Source organism: Marmota flaviventris, chromosome 5 (genome assembly GCF_047511675.1).
Source record: "Marmota flaviventris isolate mMarFla1 chromosome 5, mMarFla1.hap1, whole genome shotgun sequence".
Taxonomy (NCBI): domain Eukaryota; kingdom Metazoa; phylum Chordata; class Mammalia; order Rodentia; family Sciuridae; genus Marmota; species Marmota flaviventris.
In genome coordinates this window covers 98532245-98556047 of record NC_092502.1, presented here as the reverse complement: position 1 = coordinate 98556047, position 23803 = coordinate 98532245, and the positions used below count along the sequence as shown (strand labels likewise).

The following is a 23803-nucleotide window of genomic DNA, read 5'->3' as shown; positions in this document are numbered from 1 at the left end:
GCCGCTGGGCCTGCTCTGTGTTTGGTCACAGTTCCCTCTACTATCCCGGCACAGGGGGAGGGGGCGGCTCAGCCTCTCAGCAGGCGGCTGCTCCTCTTCTGCCGGTGGGTCGCAGGCCCGCCTACCTTGCAGGAGTGATTGGAAGCTCTGTCCCGCCGCGGGCCACTGGGCCTTTTCTGTCGGTGGTCCCCCTTCCCCTACCTGGCAGGCGAGGGGGGTGGGGGGCGGCTCTGCCCCTCAGCAGGCCGCTGGGCCTGCTCTGTGTTTGGTCACAGTTCCCTCTACTATGCCGGCGCAGGGGGAGGGGGCGGCTCAGCCTCTCAGCAGGCCGCTGCTCCTCTTCTGCCGGTGGGTCGCAGGCCCGCCTACCTTGCAGGAGTGATTGGAAGCTCTGTCCCGCCAGGGGCCACTGGGCCTTTTCTGTCGGTGGTCACCCTTCCCCTACCTGGCAGGCGAGGGGGGTTGGGGGCGGCTCTGCCCCTCAGCCGGCCGCTGGGCCTGCTCTGTGTTTGGTCACAGTTCCCTCTACTATGCCGGCGCAGGGGGAGGGGGCGGCTCTGCCTCTCAGCAGGCGGCTGCTCCTCTTCTGCCGGTGGGTCGCAGGCCCGCCTACCTTGCAGGAGTGATTGGAAGCCGGGAAAAACTTTCTAGGAGAATTTAATAGAGTAATTATGAATCTGTAGAAGTTGATCCAGTTTTTCATACATTATCTCTCAGTCAACAGAGACTCATACCAGATCTGTTTTACAATGTAAAGAATATGGAATATCCTAGAGGAATAGTAAATATGACTCCTGATTCTTTTTAAACTTATAAAGTATATTAAAATAAACCTTGATATTATGTCATGTCCAAGTTAAATGCGTATTTTTCTTGGAAAACATTTGCAGAAAAAAACAGTATCTAGAATTTGTATCCGCACTACTAAATAATATAGACAAGTAAAGCTATGTAAGAACCTCAAGTCTGTATTTACATTTTCAGTTGCTGAAATAAGTATGAAGTGTTAGCTATGTTGAATAAAATATACATAATAGAATAAATTTCTATTTTCTGACATATCATAATAGAATACATTACTCTATATAACTCAGCATAATTATTAAAAAGACAAACAATATGTTTCTTATAAATATATTAAAATAATACAGATGCAAATTTTTTAACTACAAATAGTCTTATATCTGCTCATCATGAAGTTGTAAATTTTGAAAAAAATTAGTCAGAATTATATGCTTTTTAAAAACTTAAAGAAAAGAGAGCTTCATGTTTCTCTCACTTTGGAATTACAGAAAATATGAGGTTCTCCAGAAGTTTGCATCTTGTAAATGTTGAATAGCTCATCACTCTCATATGTTAATTTCTATCAGGATTCAGGAATCAGGTAAGACCATCAGCCTCAAACATAAGATATTGCATGTCACTAAACCAAAATGGAGATAGGAGAATTAATTTTACTTCTGAAATAATCTTGTATAAGTGAAAATAATAGTGACTTGCTTTTCTTGGAAATATTTTTTTTGTAGTCAAGTGCTCAAAAATAGTAAACACAGCTCTTTTCTAATTTAATAATCACAAGGACACAGTAGGACATAGTGACTGTTTCTAATATAAAGAAAAGATAAATTGGATAAAAATACACAGAACTAGAGAAACAAATTCTACTTCACATTAATAAGAAAATATTTAATCAGTTGAAAAATTTTCCTCAATTACCATTAACTGTGTGAACCATAAATTGCTCAGGCAGGGGGTAAGGACAACATATCCCTCACATCTTAGTAGCTTGAAAAATTATCTATTCATTTAAATAAAAGTGGCAAAGATTAAAAAAAAATAATAGAAATATTCATTTTAAGTTTGGTTGTTTAAAGTGCATGACTTCATTAGATCATAAAATTTACAAATGTAGGCAATATTTTAGGAAATAACTAAGATAACAAGTATAATGTTATGCAACTTATTAAGTCTTGGCAAATTTTCAATTGTGTCAGTTCATGGAAACTGCTGTTCATTTTAATTTTGGTTATGGGTGTGAAGGTAAATATAGTTCTAGAAGTCTCCACTCTGAATAGTACTGAACATCACCAACAAAATGCCCTGCTTCATTGAAAACTGAGTTATGAAATGAAGGAGGTTTGGGTTTGAATTCCTATACCAACCCTTACTAGCTACGTGGGCTTGGGGAATTTGCTTAACATTTCAGCAGTTTCAGATGAATCTAGTTTCCAAAATTTGCTGCACATTAGGATTACATAGGAGGCTTTTAAACATCCCAAGGCCAAGATGAATCTCAGACTGATTTAATCAAACTTCCTTGGAGTTGGAGCCAGATAACTTTATTTTTAAAAGGTCTGAATAATGCCAATAGAACACAAAGTAGGTGAACTGTGGGGCTAATCATGAGTATTCCAGGGACTATAATATTCATCTCATAGATTGTTTTCAACAGGTTAGGAACAGCACAACATGACATTGACACACAACACATGATACCCAATGTGCCTAGCATGAATAGGAACCCTGTTTATCTGTTACAAAACAAAAGTAAGAGATAAAAATTCATGGATGGTAAAGTCTGACTTCTACCATAACTACCTGGAACTCATGATTAAACAAATGCCACTGGTTTAGATAGGTTTTGCATGTATTCATTTCTTTTCAGAGGGAAATTGAAAAAACAAATAGAACACCTATGCCCATTTCCCATGCAAAAAAAAAGTTCTTTAATAAAAATTTAAGTATACACATAAGCAAAATTATTAATCCTTCACAGTTACTGAAAATGATCCAAAATATCATGTCACTTGCCATCTCCTTTATACGTATCCATCATCAGATGTTTCTGTCACCAAAGCATTCAAGTTGTCAGATAAAACTCATTGCCTGGGGGAAATATAAGCTATGGCTCTTGTAATGAATGAAAATGAAATGATTCTCCATAGTGTATTGCCAGACTCACTGGAAATAAAAATAACTAATTAAATAACCTCCTTTCAAAATAGGTCTGTGTCTGGCAGGCCCTTTTCTTCACTGGGACACAAAATGGGGGTCTCCTCTAGAAAAGCTCCTGTTAACCCTTTGACAAGCCAGCTTACAACTCTGAAAACACCTTTATGATCATGCTTTTCCCCTAATTTAATATCTGAGCAATTTTATCTTTAGGATAATTGTAGATGAAATTTTAGCTGCTGGCAATTTTGTTGGAATAATCAAAGAAGTCTCATTTCTTCAAGTACATAACTGAGAAAAGTAACAAGACATTTCTGCCCAAACGGAACCCCCTGGATCCCATATCATCAGCATTGCCTTTTCTGTTTCATCCTGACTCATATGTCCAATTAACATGAGGAAAAAATGTTAATATTCATTCTTTTTTAAGTTTCCAAGGGCATAAAGAGGATATATTGGGGGAAAATAATTATGCAAAACTCATTAGCACCCAACCGACTCTTTTCATGATCCGATTGGGAGAGATAAGAAAACCATGCACACATACTGGTTTCTTAAGAATTGTCATGCAGAGAAAGTAAAGTGAAGAGACAGTTTCAGGGGAAAAAATAACTTTGTGATAAATTTAAAAAATGCATACCTTTGCACAGTGTTCATAAGAAGCACATGGTTAAAACACAAATAAACAAACAAAAAAACTTCAGAAAGTCAATAAAACATTCTGGTGGAGTGACTCCAGCCTATGCTCTGGGTGCATATGTGCTGAGCAATCCTAAGAACATGGATCAAACCCTCCAATTTTATTGTTTCTTTACTGTCTTTATATAGTTGCTAAAAGTTATAGATTAAATATTGATAAATGATCCACTAATTTCTGTCTTTAAAATACTCCAAAATACCACAAATTAATGTTTTGAAATTGAGCTGTAAATAAATATTACTGGTTAGTTATTAAATTCCATGTGTGCTTTAGCTATTTAAATGATTCTTTTTCTCGTCTAGCTAGTACTGCCGTACACAGTACCCATTGCCTGCATGAGCCTCTTTGTTTCTCAGCTAATTTCCTCACTGATCCTATACCTTGAGTTTAGAGTAAATCTTTAGAGAATCTGACTGTTTCACTCTTCTGGTAATATGTAGTTTTTCCTGGGTTCCCATTGCTCAGAGGGTAAAGGTTATCCTCCTAGATGTTGGAAACTTACTTTCTAGCAATACCAAACTACACACCTTAGAACAGATTTTATTTACATGGCAGAAAAAGAAATTCTTTTGGCAGTTTGTGTCTTTGACTTTTTCTTTCCTCTCCAATCTTCCTCCAAGCTGAACTAATTGTTACTATTCTAAGTACAAAAAGATCCTAAGCATACTTGTAATCACAAATAGAAGCACTTGGTATTTAAGTATAATTTAATGTAAATTTCATAATTTATTTACTTAATTAATTTTATTTAAGCCTATCTTTCACCTTTCCCAAACAATAGTTATATCAGTATTTTGTTTGGTGAAACAATACATTTCCCACATCTTTCATGGCGACTGTTACCAACAGTGCTCCCAAACTTTATTGAGCCATTCAATTAAGGCTCAACATAATAAAAAGTATAATCCCCTAGGGTGGTTCTGTACCTGGAAATGCATACATTATCAATTCAAGCTCATTCACCCTTTTTATCTCTTTCAATATCTTTCACTCCTCCAACTGAGACAAGTAACAGCTAAATAAGCTGAATTCTTCTAGGTGAACTTTCAGTACATTTTCTCTGCTCCATCACCCCCTATCCTGCACTGCCCCAAAGGTATGAATCTATTTTATCTCACAGACCTCCCTGGAGATTACAAATGAAGTCTATACAGAGAAAAACAAAATTGTTGGACATTTAAACATAACCTCATGAATAGTATTTTTATTCTCAGTTTTAATTGAGGCAACTGAGGCCCACCAAGGGTCAACACCCCCTCTACAGTCACAGAGCAAGGATTTGGAGTCAGGCACATTCATTACGAGTGGGTCATTACTAACAGTTTGATATGATGGGTTGGCATTCTTGGAGCAGCATATGCTTTAAGGAGTGCAGAGAAGCTATAAAAAGGGTGAATGGGATTCTTGGCCATCATGTTTATAAAAGATGTAGACCAGTGGCTAGCTCATTGTGTTTCTGCTATGGCTTAGGGACTGAAGGGTCAACATAGGCTGTTACTCCTTCACTTCTGACCAAATATTCCTGGAGCCTCTTCTCTGTACAAGGCAAAGTTAAAACTTTATACTTAGTCTTTTAAGGATAAATTCCTTTATACCTGGGAACCACTTAGTAGGACCTAGTTTAAATTTAGCATTATTTTATAACTAGAGATCCATAAAAAAGAACTATGGTAAACCGCCTTGCCCAAGGATTTCCATAGCTTTCTTCTTCCTCTCTTTAGCTTTTTATCTTCTCACTATAAAGGATGAGTTTCAAATGTCCTCTTATAAAAAAGCCTATTATCATTGTGCATTCCTCTCTGTTTAACAAATGCCTCAAGATAACTTGTGGAGGCAATCATTTTCAATGTTAACACATTTTAAATATGAAGTCAGAACCTGTGCAAGAATCATAACACTAGTCTAACTACGGATGAAAAGATAAAAGTTTATGTATAATTTTCAACATTACCTTATGGAGAATGTTGTGTATTAACCTAGAATTGTTTTTGAAGTTGTCATTTTTTTATTCTGTAGCTTTGTATTATAGGTACACAACAATCCATAGAATGAATAAGCAAAAGCCAGTTAGTTAAACATTCATGTGCACAGAACCTTGAATTTTCCCAAGATATTTTTTCTTTTTCTATGATGTTCACTTTAATCTGGATTTAAGGTTCATTATCTGTGTTAACAAATTTAACAGTAAATGTGAGTAAAATGAGTCAATTGATTATATTTACCCCCTAAATCTTGCAATCATTTAAAAAGTCAGTTTCTACTCTCAGGTCTCATAAGCATGACTAATTAATAACCTGAATTATTAACTGAAACATGATTTTTGTGGGTTTTAACTTCTATCATGTACTGTCTGGTTAAGGTAAAATATTAAAAAAAAAATCACTTCAGTCAGTAATAAAAGCAGCCTTGTTGAAAATATACTTGGCTAGCCAGCTCCTGAAATTTCAAAAACTGTATGTACTGTTATATTCTTGGGAGTAGAGAGGCTGTGACTAGAATGTAAAACAGTGGTTCCTTTTTACTTCTATGTTGCTAAAAAGTGTCAAACTAATATTATAAATTTTCTAATATTTTTTTCTTTTTAAACTTCAGTTTAAATTTGGATTCAATGAATCTGGTTGTCTCTTCATATGTTTAAATAAATGACAGTCTGCTTCCATTTTTAAATCAATTAAAGTAGATGAAAGCAACTCTCTAGAGAATTGTTATTAAACTAAAAAAATCTTAGTTACCCACTCAGCTGACCAAATTTGTCAAGTGTCCAAATTTTTCCATTTAGTTATTTTAGGTGTTGTGGAGTGGAGGACAGTAAATACATTGAAGAACAAGGCCTCTTCCTGAGCATGATGAGGTTCTGAAAGAGATCTGTGCTTCAGACAGAGGGGCACACACTGGGAAAGAAGGAGTGACTCAAGTCAATGTCATGTACATTGCTGTTGGTGGTATGTTGCAGGTGGTGGATTTAGCAGATTCCATTTCAAAAGGAAAGGAAATTAAAACATTAATTTTGTGTCTTCCAAGTGCTCTTTTAAAGGTATTTATTGCTTTTTTAATTAGAAAAAAAAAGTTATAAAAAATATTAAAGGGGCATTCAAAACCAGGGTCACTTAGCAATTCTCCAAGCGAAGCTCTCACACTTCATGAAGTAGCACAGAGATACTCACTAGAAATTACTGGGTGTGAACTATACCTTAGGAAAAAAAACTCCCCTCCCATTACATTCATTTATCAATTTCATTGAACAAAATTTTACATATTATTTTACAATATTTTTAGGATAGCAATGCCACCAATTACAGTATAAAAATAGTTTTGCTTATTATGATTAGACCAAATAACAGAAGTTCATAGTTAATAGTCGTGTGGGGACTTTTATAGTGTTTTGCATAATGAACAAATTTACAGAAGCTTCCATGACAAAATCCACCTAACTACTCCAAAAGGTTAAATGTGTATAAACAGCTGGTATTTTCCCATACTGATGAAAGGAGTTCAGAAATACCAAACAAATTGTTTTCCTTCTCAGGTACACTTGTAGGATGACTACTTTTCTTGTTTTATAAGTAAGATTTTCTAGTACAGTCTATAGAACTACTTATTGTGCATTATAAGAAGCAACTTCAAATTAAAATATTGTTAAAAATGAGAAGTATCACTAAGTTAACTTCATCATTCATGCAGAGAAGGGAGTAAGAAAACAAGAAGAAGCAAAAATTTTCTGAGACCATACAACCTAGACATGGGATCAAAGAGAGAAAGACAGAACTACACAGAAAACCAAGTAGTGAACAAGACTTCTTCATAGTTCTGGTTCATGGTTCTGGCCATCTTTTTACTGAGGTAAATTGAGGGGCTCTTTTGGTAAAAAGCAGACTGAGTATGCTCATCTTCATGGGCAATGCATAGGGGTAAGGAACGAGGAGGGAGGAGAATTGGAGGTAGTTACTTAGTTTGGCTCTTTCTCTTGTCTTTTAAATACAGGTTAGTGTTCACAGGGTAGGTACCTTAGAATACATCACAGAGTTTAAAACTTTCTAAATATGTGCTCTTGATTAGAAGTAGAAATGGGTTCAATCATAAAACCTCAATCTTGTTAATAAAATCTCTGTGAACACAGTGACAAAAATGTGGCTTAACAATGTGGTCTTCTGCTGTTGAAACTTACATGTTTTTAACACATAGAACTAGAGAACAAAACTCAACAGATGGGCCAGGAATAAAGGCTAAATGAAATTCGCTTATTCATTGCTTCCATTTCTAAAAGTTTCAAGCATATTATATGGGGAAAATCATATTTTCAGATAGATAAAGCATTAACTTGGGGTTATTAACCATTTCTATGGATGGACCTTTTTGTCAGTTTGGGGAAGCCTAGGGACCTATTTCAGAATAACACATTTAAATGAATAAAATGAAATGTAAGGAAATACAAACAATTGAACTATTTTAACATGCATGATATGTTAATATATGCATTTATCTACTACTGCATTAAATAAAAGGCAGATCTACTAGAGATTCCTACTAGTGAAAAAATGTAAATGAAAGTTTTAGATATTTTCAGGGTTATACAAAATTTCATACAAGAGGAAGTGAGGGGAAAGGGGAAAATAATACAAGGGGGAGAAATGAATGACAGTAGAGGGGGTAGAGAGAGAAGAGGGGAGGAGAGGGGAGGGGAGGGGATGGGGGATATTAGAGGATAGGAAAGGCAGCAGAATACAACAGACACTAGTATGACAATATGTAAATCAATGGATGTGTAACTGATGTGATTCTGCAATTTGTATACGGGGTAAAAAATGGGAGTTCAGAACCCACTTGAATCAAAGTGTGAAATATGATATATCAAGAACTATGTAATGTTTTGAACAACCAACAATAAAAAAATTTTAAAAAAACAAATTACAGTATTTGTGATTTCTGCTAGTCATGGTATTGCTAATTCTAAAGCTGTCATTGCCTATATTTGCAATTGATAGAAATTCTAAATTTTAGATAGTCCTTAATAAAAATGAACGTTTTATTTTTGTTTTCTCATCACACAGCCACCTTCATCCTTCCATTGAGAGTCTTATACCTTGGTTGAAAATCTTGCATTGAGCACTTAAAGATTGGGATTGAGAACACTCTTAAATCCTTGTAAAAAAGCACTCATGCTCTGTTAAACTAAAGACTATTAACAATGGTAAAATCCAGGAATAATTCTAGTGGAAAGGAAAATGGCATTATTAAGTTTCTGCCAAGTAAATATAAAGAAATATTTATATTCCAAATAGTCGTTTTATGAATGTTTAAAAAATTGTGTCTGTGCAAGTGTTCCAGAGAAAATATGAAATGAATTTTATTTTGAACAAACCACCATGGATACCTCTGGATTCTCTGAGCTAAAAGCTGCATTTTCCATTCCTTGGTGTTTTGTAGTTAGATAATAGTGCTGAGTATTTATAGGTTTCCTTATATAACTATAGTTCTTACCATTTTTTCTTGTCAGAATAGTTTATTTTCTGTCCATGCTCCTGTTTTCCTTGAATTTTAGTATTGGATTTACTGACTTTTCTCTGGCTCTACTCTTTTTATAGAACCATATTCCTCAAGTTCAATTTATTTTTAAGTTGGATACTTTATGTATCCATTCCCTTTAGAGCTCTAAAAAGAAAGTGTATTATTGACCAGATAAAGCTATTAAAGTAACTATTATGAAATTTATTTTTAGGACCTTGGTCACCTCAATGGCTCTTTAGGGTTTAAGATATGCTCCAAGTAGCATGTACCATAACTTGGGAGGTATGGTCTGTGGTTTTCATTGCTTACTCTGCACCTGCTCAACATGAGCACTTGCAATCCATCATATTTCTCCTCCACCCACTACAATTATGTAAGGACCATTAAGGGTTTGAGCCTCCAAATTAAGACATCTTTTTTTAGTCTCATTTCCTGTCCAGCTCCTATTCCAGAAGCACCTTTTACCTTGCTTTCTCAGTCTTCATGCTCTATTTCTCAGATTACTGCTATTCTATTTTTTGAAACTTTGCAGATAAACAATGATTTTATCTGCTGCAAACTCTATTCTTAGCAATCTTCCACTCTTTTCATTTTTTTTCTCTTGGCAATGCCATCCCATTTTGTCACTTTACCAGTCTCATCTGACTTTATCAAATCTGAATCTTCATCACCAAGGCATCCCTGAACTACCATCTGCATTTTAGTAATCAGCAGCATTACCTCATCTGAGTATCTCCAATGCACCTATAATTCCACCAGCCTAAATAGGAAAGCAGTCTGTCGTGCCCTGATTCTTCAGTTGATGAAGACAGCTCTGAAGATAAAACTCAAAATGTGGACTTGGCTCTTTGTCTTACATGCTGCTGGAAGCCATCACTTCCAAGTGTGCAGATTCAGTTGAAAACTGTGGGCAAGGGTCATGCCAGTTGTTGCTGTCACTGCCAAACTTAGCCCCAGGTTACCAGTAAAATTTTATTGCAACCATTTGAAACCCTTGAGAGCTCAGGAAATCATGTCATCATTTGGAAAACTGTGCACATTCAGAGAAGATCAGGAACCATCTTTTTCCTATCTGAGAAAGGCATTTATCTCTGCTGTTCTTGAATATTATAGAAGCAGAACTCACTGTGATTTGTGCTGTAATTTTTTCATCATAAAATATCTATTTCAGGCTCACATTGATGGTTGGATCCCAAATTTCACCTTACTACCCAAGAATGCTATATTAGCATTTATAGGATAATTGTCTGTCCCATAAATTCCACTTGAACCAAGTTCTGAGTGTCCATTTCTAGAATGACTTATTTTCTTTTTTCTTTCTTTTATAAACTGTAAAAACTTTAAGTTTCCCCATTTTCTGCAAGGGTGGGGACTGTGAAGATGTTTGAAAATATTGGCATTTTCAGTGAGAAAAATACAATTATTTTTAAAGATCCACTGTAGTTCTAAATTTTATGAGCACTAAATCAAGTTATGCTATTCCCAAAATTCTTGTCTCTGAGTACTTTATCTTTTTTTCTTTGAATTGGGAAACATTAGGGTACATTTTTTGAAAAAGCCAAGAGAATAAATTTAAGGTTAACTTAGAGACATACATGTTTTAACATGTATTGGGAATGCTGATATAATTTGAAAATCAAGAATACATAACAATGTCTTACTTATAAATTATTTTGCAATCAAATAAAAAAAAACTACCAGGTAATAAGAATCCTATTCAATTTGTTAGAGGTATTTAATAAATCCTAGAAAGTCTATTTGAGCATATTTTCTGATATTTTCCTCTTTCTTTTATTACATTATCATTTTAAGGTACAGCAGGTGAACTTTCAAAATATGATATGTCTGCACAAAACTGTTGGGTAACATTTGAAAAGATATAGCCAGAGGCATCTGACTGAAGATGGAACTTATGTGTCAGACACAGAAAATCCAATTCAGTTTTGTCACCAAGTAATTTTTTTCTGTTTATTGTTGCAAAGACTTCACCCTGCAGTAATGTTGGAATCATTTATTTTCTTAAGAACTACTGATACACTTGCACAGCATTGTGTTTTCAAACTTCCTGTCATACCCTTTTAAAGAATGTAAGAAGTTGAAATAATTATATGTATTTGAGAATATATCCCTGTGGTTATTTATATTTGTAGACCTGCATATTCACTGGTAGACTTGAAATATTATGTATCTTGGATTTAATCTTATATGCTTAGTGCTGAGTATAAAAAGTTCATCAACTCACAATTTTATTTTTTCTCTTATGTTCATAAAAGGTGGAAGCCTGAGGAAAATGGTCCTTTTTCTATTCTACTGGAGTGCTGGATTAATTTTTTTAATGTTTAATTTGTTCTTTTAGGTACACATGTCAGTAGAGTGTATGTTGACATACTGTACATACATGGACTATCACTTATTCTAATTAGGATTCCATTCTTGAGGTTGTACACGATGTGGAGTTTCACTATGACATATTCATATATGAACATAGAAAAGTTATGTCAAATTCATTCTACTGTCTTTCCTATTCCTGTCCCTTCTCCCTTCCCTTCATTCCACTTTGTCTAGTCCACTCAACTTCTTTTCTTCCCTTCCCCACCCTTGTTATGTGTTAGTATTTGCATATCAGAGAATATTCAGTCTTTGTATTTTGGTGATTGGCTTATTTATATATTATATGTTTCAAGGAAATAAAGCAATCTTAAAATAAATTAGGACATGCTTTCAAAGACATCATTACTAAATAATTGCTTCTAAATTTCTAAAACATATCAAATATTAATTACCTGAAATAAAACAAGGATCAATGGTAAATGGTTATTTTTCCGTTTCTCTTTGATTTCTTGCTATATTTCTCAGATAGTAACATTCACTGTCTGAGTTAAACTCTATTTAGTGTTTTACAAATCCTTTCTGGTTGTAAAATATGTAGTTTATAATGTGGATTTTGGAGTGCATAAATATTGTTTTATCTTGATCTCCAAATGAAATTTCTTGACTTCATAATATTTAGACCTAAAAATTAGGTGATCCTTCCACAAATGCTATCACATGATGATTAAAGATCATTCTTAAATCATCACTGAATTTTAGGATTCTCAAGGACAAGTAGGTTGTTTATCCCTGAGGATATTATCCTTCCCTTTGTAAAACTCTCATCTCCACCACCCTCCCCCTTTGTTAAGGTACAGACTATACATTCTTCTGCTCTCAGCTCAAATGTCTCTTCTTTAAACCCTCAACCAAAATAGGTATCCCATCATAACTTTCTCTTCTCCTCTGCCTTCATGGCACTCAACAGATTTTATAATTAGGTATTATGTCACTCTTGCTCTTTTATTCCATTAATCTGTGTAATGCATGAGAATAGAAACTGGATTTAATCTAATGATATTTTTGCCCCAGCTTTAGACATGGTAGCTAAAGTTTGATGTAAGTTGGTGAATGAATAAATTCATTCACATATGTCCTGAAAACCTTGTACATAGTTATGCTAAGAAAAGCTCAATACACATTTGTGGCTAGTTTATTTAATCACAGAGTTTGATATATTCACTTATGTGTGCTTCAATTTGCTTTTTCACTTCTTAATTAAAAAAACTCTTGATTTAAAACTATTTTATATCAGATTTTATTTTTAATTTATTTTAAATGACAAAATTATAAAATTATACATATTCATATAGGATGCCATGTGCTGTTTCTATACATGTACACATCATGTAATATCTGAATAAAGCTAAATATATCTCTCTTCTCGTATTATCTTCCTGGAGAAAATTTTCAAGATCCTTTGTTTCTAGCTTTTTGAAGTATGCAGTACATAATTGTTATCTACAGCTATCCTCCTGTGCAAGAGGACACCAGAACTGTATTCTCTCTTCTAAATATAAGTTAGTACCAATTGATCAACTTCTTCTCTCCCTCCCTTCTCCTTCGTCTTGCAGCCTCTGGTAACAAACATTTTACTCTGCACTTATCTGAGATTAATATTCTCATACTCCACAAATGTGAGATGGTGGGTCTCTATGCCTGGTTATTCCACTGGCAAATTTCTTTCATATTTTATTTTTGGGTGTATGTCCTACCTGGATAGAGAAGAGTAGGAAATTAGTGTTGTACTGTAAACTTCCATAAAAATTATTGTCGATTATGTATTCTCAGTTACAAAAGATAAGTGAGCTGTTTGACATATAAAATATCTAAATTATGCAAAAAAGCAAATGTAGGGATACACTGGTTTTGTCTTTTCACACAACTCCAAAATCCTCATATGTATTTACTTATGCATTAATTTACTTACAATATTTATTGACCTAGGTATTTTATATCTACTATTAATTTTAACCTGTTCATCAATATGAATCAAATTAAATTGTTAAGTTCGCTTACAGATAAGGAACCCGAGGAACAGAAAAGGCAACTAATTTGTTCAGGATATAAAGATACAAATAGAAAAGTCATAGTTCTCTTTAAATGCCAAGACTGTGTTTTTCCCTCTAATGCTGCTGACACTCACCAAGACCACTCATCACGTGCAAGTGTTTTTAATATATGCAGTGTAATAAACAGTTTCCTTTTACCCTGCAAGAGACAGGATCATATCATACTTAGAACTGCAGGCTCTGCAGCTGCAATGACTGGGACTGAGGCCAAGCTCTGCAGTTTACTAGCCATGTAAACCTAAGCAAATTATTTAATCACTCAGTAGCTCAATTTTCTCTGTAAAATGGAACCAGTAATAAATAGCACCTATTCCAAAGACTGCTGAGAGGATTAAATGAATTAATATTTAAAGTACTTAGGACAATTCTTGGCACACAGTGAAGTCTAAAATTAAAATCAACATTATAATATGACAATTGGTGGCAAGACAGTCTAGCAATGTGTTTGCCATTACTTATAAATTCATCTTTATAAAGCAACAATTGCATTGAATATATACACTACATATCACATTATTTATTTATGTATTTTCATTGAATACTTACATAAAGGTATAAGGTAGTACACACTGACATTAAAAAGAATATATATACATGTATATACATGTATATATATTCTTTATATATATATATCACACATATACTATACATATATGTGCATTTGTAAATACTTGTTCATTTTTATTATGGTTAAAGAGTTATGAGTGCTCAAAAATGAAGATAAGAAAATATTAATTTACAGTTTTCAAGAAAAGCATGAATAATTTTGACATTTTGAAACCTCACTTTGTTTTCAGTTGAAGATTTTAGTTTTTATTTTTAATAAAGCCCTCTGAACTCATCCAAGTCTTAATTCATTTTGGCATAATAGTTTGGCAATGTTGCATTTTAAGAGCTCCCTTGGTAACTATCTTAATTTCCAGAAATAGTGTTAGTGATGAAAGTGTATTTGAGTGCCATTCCTGAAATTTAATCATGTCACATTTAAACAGCCAGGAGGGAATTGTATATGGCTATTGTGGGCCATATAGCCCGATAAATGAAAACAATTCTAGTTATTTTTAGATTAGTTAACTAATGGGCTTTCAATTTCCATTGTACTTACTATGGTTTAAACACCACATGCTGTTAAACATACATGGCAAGGGGCCGGGTTATGGCTCAGCAGCAGAGCGCACGCCTCGCACGTGCGAGGAGTTGGGTTCTTTTCTCAGCATCACATAAAAATAAATAAAAATTAAGATATTGTGCCCAACTACAACATATATACCTATATATAAAACATACATGGCAAGGCATATCTGTTCTTATGAGAATACATTTTTCATTGCAGTCCGTCATCATTTTCCTTTCAAGCTGTTTATGGAAATGACTGTCTGGACACTTGAGCTTTCATCATTTAAAAGAATCAAGGGAGTCTAAATGAGGACTTTAATTAGAAGAATAGTTGTAATGCTGTAATAAATATGGTAGGAACACCTAAATGACTTTCACATATCAATCAATAGCAATTTCATTAAAAATGAAATATAAAACTGAAAGATAATTAAGATCTTGCAAAGGAGATGAGTAAATTATATAGGTCATATCTAAAAATCTGATGTGAACTTACTTAAAGTTTCATTTCCTTAATCCACCTATAAATGTAATTATTTACTAATTACTGGAACCTTTACCTGCAAATTTTATGGAAAATTAAAGGGGTAATTGTCAAATCAAATAAAAGCAATGCAATTTGCATCAATATTCATTGAGTACAATGAATGCTAGAGTACCAATATGTATCAACGGTGTACCAAGTAAGTACCAAAGTGCTGAATTACATTTTATTATATTGCTAAAGGCAGTTTTCCAATGCTGCTTTAAAAAGGAAAGTCAAATAAAAATAACTTGATAGTAGTTGAAGACACTGAGAAAAATAATATCTCATTCCTATTCTTTTTTTTTTTAATCTCAAAAGTTTATTAATATTTAAAATAATTTAGTGTATGATGGAGTTTGCATCATGGATCAGTGGAGAAATTATTTAGTCAATAAATGGCAACATATAAATGAATATCTACATGAAAATCGAGTAAAATCAAATCCAACATCCACACCTGAATACACATAAATTTCAGATAAATTAAAGAACCTAAATGTGAAAAATTAAAGAAAGAAAAACTATAAAACTTTCAAAACACAGCCAAACAGCTTTATCACATTGAGAGACATTTTTAAACGAGATCCACAGGTACACATCAAAGTGGCAAAGGTAGATACATTTTTCTATAATAAAATCTAAAACTCCAGGAAAAGATACAATATCACAAGTGAAGTAAAAGGAAAGCACATAGCCAACAAGGGATTGATTTTCAGTATTTGCAGATGATATGTTTCTATACCTAGCAGACCCAAAAGGCTCTACAAAGAAACTATTAGAGCTAATAAATGAATTCAGCAAAGTGGCAGGATATAAAATCAACACACATAAATCAAAGGCATTCCTGTATATCAGCGACAAATCCTCTGAAATGGAAATGAGGACAACCACTCCATTCACAATATCTTCAAAAAAAATAAAATACTTGGGAATCAACCTAACAAAAGAGGTGAAAGACTTATACAATGAAAACTACAGAACCCTAAAGAGAGAAATAGAAGAAGATCTTAGAAGATGGAAAAATATACCCTGTTCATGGATAGGCAGAACTAACATCATCAAAATGGCGATATTACCAAAAGTTCTCTATAGGTTTAATGCAATGCCAATCAAAATCCCAACGGCATTTCTTGTAGAAATAGAGAAAGCAATCATGAAATTCATATGGAAAAATAAAAGACCCAGAATAGCAAAAACAATGCTAAGCAGGAAGTGTGAATCAGGCAGTATAGCGATACCAGACTTCAAACTATACTACAGAGCAATAGTAACAAAAACAGCATGGTACTGGTACCAAAACAGGCGGGTGGACCAATGGTACAGAATAGAGGACACAGAAACCAATCCACAAAACTACAACTATCTTATATTTGATAAAGGGTCTAAAAGCATGCAATGGAGGAAGGATAGCATCTTCAACAAATGGTGCTGGGAAAACTGGAAATCCATATGCAACAAAATGAAACTGAATCCCTTTCTCTCGCCATGCACAAAAGTTAATTCAAAATGGATCAAGGAGCTTGATATCAAATCAGAGACACGCCGTCTGATAGAAGAAAAAGTTGGCTACGATCTACATACTGTGGGGTCGGGCTCCAAATTCCTCAATAGGACACCCATAGCACAAAAGTTAATAACTAGAATCAACAAATGGGACTTACTCAAACTAAAAAGTTTTTTCTCAGCTAAAGAAACAATAAGAGAGGTAAATAGAGAGCCTACATCCTGGGAACAAATCTTTACTCCTCACACTTCAGATAGAGCCCTAATATCCAGAGTATACAAAGAACTCCAAAAATTAGACAATAAGATAACAAACAACCCAATCAACAAATGGGCCAAGGACCTGAACAGACACTTCTCAGAGGAGGACATACAATCAATCAACAAGTACATGAAAAAATGCTCACCATCTGTAGCAGTCAGAGAAATCAAATCAAAACCACCCTAAGACACCATCTCACTCCAGTTAGATTGGCAGCCATTATGAAGTCAAACAACAACAAGTGCTGGCGAGGATGTGGGGAAAAGGGTACACTTGTACATTGCTGGTGGGACTGCAAATTGGCGCAGCCAATCTGGAAAGCAGTATGGAGATTTCTTGGAAAGCTGGGAATGGAGCCACCATTTGACCCAGCTATTCCCTTTCTTGGTCTATTCCCTAAAGACCTAAAAAGAGCATGCTACAGGGACACTGCTACATCATTCTTATTCTTAAGGAACTAAAAATTCTAGGTTCATGCATTCATGAGCAGATTTTTTATTGAACACACACTCTGTGCCAACCCTCTTCTGGCAATTATAAAATCTCATGGAGCACAAACTCAGTTGAGGGAATAGTCAATAAACAACATATAAATCTGAAAATAATTGTTAGTGATTAATGTTAAGGAGAAAAAAAAAAAAGCAGAAAGTGTGTTCCACTATGCTGAGGTCAAGAGGAAGGCTTCATTGAGTTTTGTGTTTTTTTTTCTTTTCTTTCTTTCTTTTTTTTTCAATTACCTGAAGGCAGGATGGGGATGTGTCACAATATCAAATAACGCAGGGGGGAAAAAAAAAAGGAATGGGAAAAGAAATATTCTAGGGCAATAATACACTAGGTATATGCTAGAAACAGCTAGGAGGTCAGTGTGGCTACAGTTGTGCATAAGAGTGACCAGAAATGGTGTTGGAGAGAGAGGAGTGAGCAAGGTTGGGTAGAGATGGGTCCTGTGAATCTCAGAAAAGAGGACTATAACTTTTACTCTGCCTGACATCGGCAAAGTGAGAGACTGGGCTGTGAGTTGGTGCTTTCTCAACTATTTTTTTGTTGTTTTGTTTTTTAAAGGTTGCTTCTGACAGCTGGATTGAGAATAGATTGGAAGGAGCACATGTAGAAGCAAGGAAATACTCCTTTAAGTAAATTTGCAAAGTGAGGGTTCTTTATATCTTTGAAAAAATATTTTTGTCACCTCCTTTGTTAATAATTTCCCTCCATGATTAAGAACACATTTCTTCCTGGCATCTGTGCTTGTGAGTGTGGGCATATAAGCATGTGTGAAGGTGTGAGGAGCTTGTGGATCCCTGTAGAGAGTGTGTGCCCCTGTCAGAGCTTCCTACTGAGCCTCCTGCTCAGCATGGGATCCTGGCTTAAAGCTCCCACCCTCTCCTCTTCTCACTCCCAAATGAGAGGGAGTAGATACAAGGCAGGGGAATAGGCAATGAGAGAGGTGAAGTCAGTCTTCATTTTTCACATAGTGCTCTCTCTTTAAATTTCATTTAAAATGTAATTACACTTTCCAGGTTATAAAGGTAATATAGGAAAGTTTCGGAAAATTCAAAATACACCAACTGTAAGATGAAGGCACAATTCAACTCTAAGTATTAAATTGCTTCCTTTATGGAAAATTTTTTTTCGTATTTTTGCCATTTGTTTCCTGCTGTTATGTTTAATTGTATGAACTGAAAGATATAATAAATTGAGGATAATTGATATTCCTCTTCTGTCTTTATTGTAAATGTTCCACAGTTTATTTTTGGCTTTTACTATTTTATGGTTATTATTATTATTATTATCATTATTTTATTTGGTACTGGGTATTGAACCAAGGGGAACTTAACCACTGAGCCACATCGCCAGCCATTTTAAAAAATATTTTACTAGAGACAGGGTCTCACTGAGTTGCTAAGTGTCTTGCTAATTTGCTGAGGCTGGTTTTGATTTCGTGGTCCTCCTGCCTTAGCCTCCCTAGCTGCTAGGATTACAGGCATATGCCTCCACATCCAGATAATTATACTATTTTAAAGTCAGTTCTAGTCCTTTGCAGTTTCTTCTATTATTTACTATTTTTGAGGGTGTTGAAATGATTTTACAATGAATGATATTAAAAATAAATCACAAATGCAAAATTCCACCACAATAAATTGAACTTCAGCCATTGATAGAAATATGAAAGAAGTAAAGCAAAGAAATGGAGTACACAAGCCCAAGATTAAACTAACGACCGTTGGGTTTGAACACAAGGGCAGCCATGTTTTAGTACAGGTATCCTCTGACACTACCCAGCAGTTAGTCTCCCTTCTTTGTGAGTTATCCCAAACAAATAGCTTCTCTGCCATTCTTACAGGTGTAAGCTGGTCAATGGTAACACTCTGGGAGTGATGCAAAACCCAGATGAAAATTTATCAATTTTGCTGCAGGATGAAAGTTGTCACATTGGGTATAATCTATCTAATGTCAATGCCCAAGATCCTAACTTCAAGCAGCAAAGAGTTAGTGCCATCTGTAACATGAAGGTGCTTCTCTGTGGTGAATTTTCAATGTTCTCATTGTGTAGAACTAAATCTTCAGGTCAAGGAAGACAATTCACTATCATGTCCATGTTCAAAGGAAAGTCTTAAATATAGTGTATAAGTACAAAACCAAGCCAAAGAAAAATAGAATGTTTCACTAAACACAATATCAAAAACTGATTGTATGACACCAGGAACAAAGGAACAAACTGATGGCAAGTAAATGGACAGCTGATTTCAATATATGCTTTCCATAATCTACGAGTCATCTTTTTTCTCAAGGGCAGTTTCAGATGCAGTAACCTCAACAAAAGTCTCTGATGACAGTAAAAACAGGTTTTAGCTCTTGGTTTGAAGATCCAGCTCACACCAACATGTTGGCAGCCAGTTGTGTGTTTAGTTGATCTTTGGGCAGCAAAGGCATCTTTCCCTCTTTCCTGATGTTAGTGTTTATTTCATAAGCTCCACCTCTCCCAGCTATCAATTCTGAACTCTACCCCAATTCCTTAATGCCCTACGTCTTGGTCTAGAATGTCCATATCTTCAGAGGCTAGTTCTTCTGAATCTGATTCAGAGAGCTAGGAATGGATCAACTCAGAGTGAAAGTCATCTAGAGGCAGTTCTCATGAGTCCATTAAAGAAAATGTGAAGGCCTCTCCCTCCAGTTGCTAACTGTCCAGTCTTCCTATGAATCAGAAGTGTGGCCTTAGCATGCCTGGATGGGCTAAGCCAGGTGCCATTTTAAGCTCTGCTTAGTTCCAGTGCTTCTCGGAAGATACTCTATTCTGGTCCCAGAACTATTTTTGCTACACAAATGTAATATAGTTCATTGACATTGGTTTGTTCATTCTTCACCATCTTAGTAAAGTGTTCATCTGTAGACATCATAGAGGTAGCTCTTTAGCACAATTATCAGCACTGACCAGGCAGCCATCTTCATTTTCCATGAAACAAAAAAACAAAGGATCAAAGTTCTGTGCCTGGGGTTGGCCAAGAGCTGAATCTGCATGTGAGTTAATGAAGGTGGTCAGGTAAGTGCTCTATGGGAAGGTTGCTAGACTAGCTGCTTGGCTGGCTACTGGTCTCTGGTTGGATGGTCTATCTATCCTCAAGCTGCCCTTTCATCCCTGTGGCTTTCCTCATCAACCCATGCTCATTATCCTTCTCCAATCATTTGGAGCCAAGAAAAATTTCCCCCTCAGTCCATCACTTTGTACCTGGTGTCATCCAATCAGTTTTTTTTTATATTGTTTAGTGAAACATTCTATTTTTCTTTGACTTGGTTTTGTATTTATACACTATATTTAAGACTTTCCTTTGAATATGGACATGATAGTGAATTGTCTTTGATATTAATAACTTGACTATTTTAGTGTAATTTTTCAGGTTAGGATGATGAGTATGTAGCTTTTAGATGATCATTTGTTTGAACATATAACTCAAATAAATTGTTCAATATAATTCCCTATTTTATTTTATAAAGACCATTTTGGAAGGGAAAGGAAGAAGGAGGAAGTGGGAAATGTGTGACTGTGTCCAAAGAGATAGAGAAAAAGAGAGAGAGAAGTAATGGTTTTATTGTATGTTTATTTTGAACATCTGTATCTGAAGAAATTTCTCAGGTTAGAGGAAAATGCATTGAATTGGGAATACAAAGCCTGCATTTTTATTAGTTCTGCTTCTACAACCAACTAATTGACTAATTGTGAGAGCTTAGGCAAAACACATCATATATGTATCTAAGTTTCTACATCTGAATTCTTATCTGCAGCTTTATTCTGACTTTGAATGATATTGTTGTGATGCTCAGATAATATAATACACATAAAATCTGTAACATATGAAGTTTCCTAAGTATCCAACAATTATAAAGTGATATCATTAGTGTTCTTATTTACCTGTGTTTCTGCCTAATTTAGGTCCCACGCCATTGACAATAGCCCTGTTACTACTTTTAGCCTCCTTTTTTATTTTTAAGGAGATTAAAACTTTCTGCCTCTTTTTAAACATTTCACACAAATTATTGTCCTGCCATTTGATTTACTATCTCAAAATGTGACTGTGTTAGGCTTCCAAGAAGACAAATAAATTATATAAAAAATCCTTGCTGATGTAAGGGGCAGGTCAACTAAATCCTTCTTTATCTCTACCTTTATTTGTGATAGAGGCTCTTTGGTTCCAATGTCTATCAAATCCAAAGTAACCACTCTGTTGGTATTAAACTAGATTATACACACTCTCAAAATCAAAATGGGATTATTTGGAAAAACAGACTTGAGTATCTTCAGGACTGTTGCCATTCTTTTCTGACCACAATGCTACTTCTATGCATACTGTGAACTGGAAAATATGTGTGTGCTAATAATATTATGTCAATAAATATGGAATGTGCCATTTTGACCAATTATGAACTCTGAAATGAATGGTATTGATTTTGGCGGGATTCCATAATAAATGAAGGATACATAAATAAAATCATTCATGTATATGTATGTATATATCCATATATGCATATAAATGGATATACATATATAATATATATATACACATGAAAATACTTACTATATTGACAATTTCTTCCCATAAATTCTCCTGGGCACTCACAGGAATAGTTAGCAACAAGGTCCGTACATATACCACCATTTTTGCAAGGTTCAGCTTCACATTCATTTATATCTAAGGAAACAAGAATAAAGGAAGAGGGTTATTGGTAAAAAAATGATTAGATATTAGAAGGTTTTAGGCATTTCAAATGAAAAAGTCTGAGTGATGCTATTCCTTTGGTGTTTGTACTTACACACGTCAGTGATACAAATTCTGCTTAAACCAACAGTTCATTAAAATCAAATTTAATCAATTTCAAATAGAATTGAAAAATCCAGATGAAGGATCAACAGAACTAAACCATTCTCAAATTCTAAAAATACATATGAATAGTTTGGGGAAATATTCAGTATATCCTTAGAATTAAATCAAACAAATTAACCCTGATGGGGAGATGAATTGGTTTTACTTACAAGATCTAGAAACCACCCCGCAGCAACTGCCAATTAACACTGTCTCATTTCATCTTAATTCATTAAAATTCTAACTGACGGAGATGTTTTAGTTTTTAAATAGTTTGCCTTTGATGAATACGATGAGAAGCAAATTAGAGTTAATCGCTAAAGCTCATTACATGCAAAGTATAATAAATGTAAATGATGATCACTTCCTAATCTCATTCAAGAGTTTCTAAAGTTAGGATGACTAAGGGGACTTACCTTTCATATACCATTATCACACATGATACAAAACCATATGTAATAACATTCATCAAATTATACTAATTTCCATGCTAATTTTAGACAACAGAGAAAATGAATATGAATTAAATGCAAAAGGGAAAAATGACTAATTGAGTCAAATATCAATCACTGATATTTCCAAATAATTCCCTGTAGTACAACACTGGGTTCTGTAGAGCTAGTAAGGTAGGTGGAGAGCAGGCTGCTCTCTCATCTCTTTTTCCTCCTATCATCTACTCCAGTCAACTCCCTGTTGGTCCTGAATCTGATAACTTGTTGCTGTTTTATGCTTAACCAGTTTACAGACCTAAATAGTATTAGTTAGTAGTCCTCTAGGTACATGCCTTTCACCCTTCACCTAGTCAGATGGCAAACTTTCCACATGCAGCTCCTGTACTCCCTGTTCTTTGTACTCCTGAAATATCACACTCTACTTGAAGACCACTGGTGCCCATAAAGTGTTTCCTGCTACACTTCTAGCAAAATAATAGAAATAGTGACATGTGCAACCTAAAAATATAGTTTAGATTTAATGTGCCTTCTGATCCACTATATTAAAAAGTATATCTGAAGTCCTAGGTTATCACAGTTGCTTAAAGCAATTTGATCACTAAATTATCCCCTCAAGACCAAACAAGGAAACAAGTACCAATTTCTGTCTTCTAAACACTATCCCCTCCTGAAAATTGAGTTTGTCACATTCCCATTCATGGTGCACTATTGAAAGTGAGGTCTTATTTTCCTTAAGTGAGTCATGATTTTCTCTGAAGGCAGTTCTTTTTTGTTGTTGTTGTTGTTTTTAGGTGTCCCAAACTGAAAGCAGAGATAATTCATGACTATGTTGAAAATAATCTCAATAATTTCAGTATTTAAAAATGCAAAATAGAATAAACGTAGGATCTGACAATGTCTAAAAAGAACTGTGTGCTGAAAATTATGACAAGCTCTCAGATAATTTATACTGAAACTCTCCTGAAAGAGAGAGAGGAGAGGGGAGGGAGGG

At 34.7% G+C, this 23803-nt stretch overlaps 1 protein-coding gene across 2 annotated transcripts in view; it reads right to left on the bottom strand.

The window, feature by feature from the left end:
- Edil3 (EGF like repeats and discoidin domains 3) overlaps window positions 1–23803 on the bottom strand; it is a 397607-nt gene that overhangs the window by 152746 nt on the left and 221058 nt on the right. For both annotated transcript variants that reach the window (XM_027927824.3, XM_027927826.3), the window contains one exon: window positions 22076–22189. In XM_027927824.3, the coding sequence (XP_027783625.1) occupies window positions 22076–22189 (114 nt within the window). The remainder of the gene's footprint in view (window positions 1–22075; window positions 22190–23803) is intronic.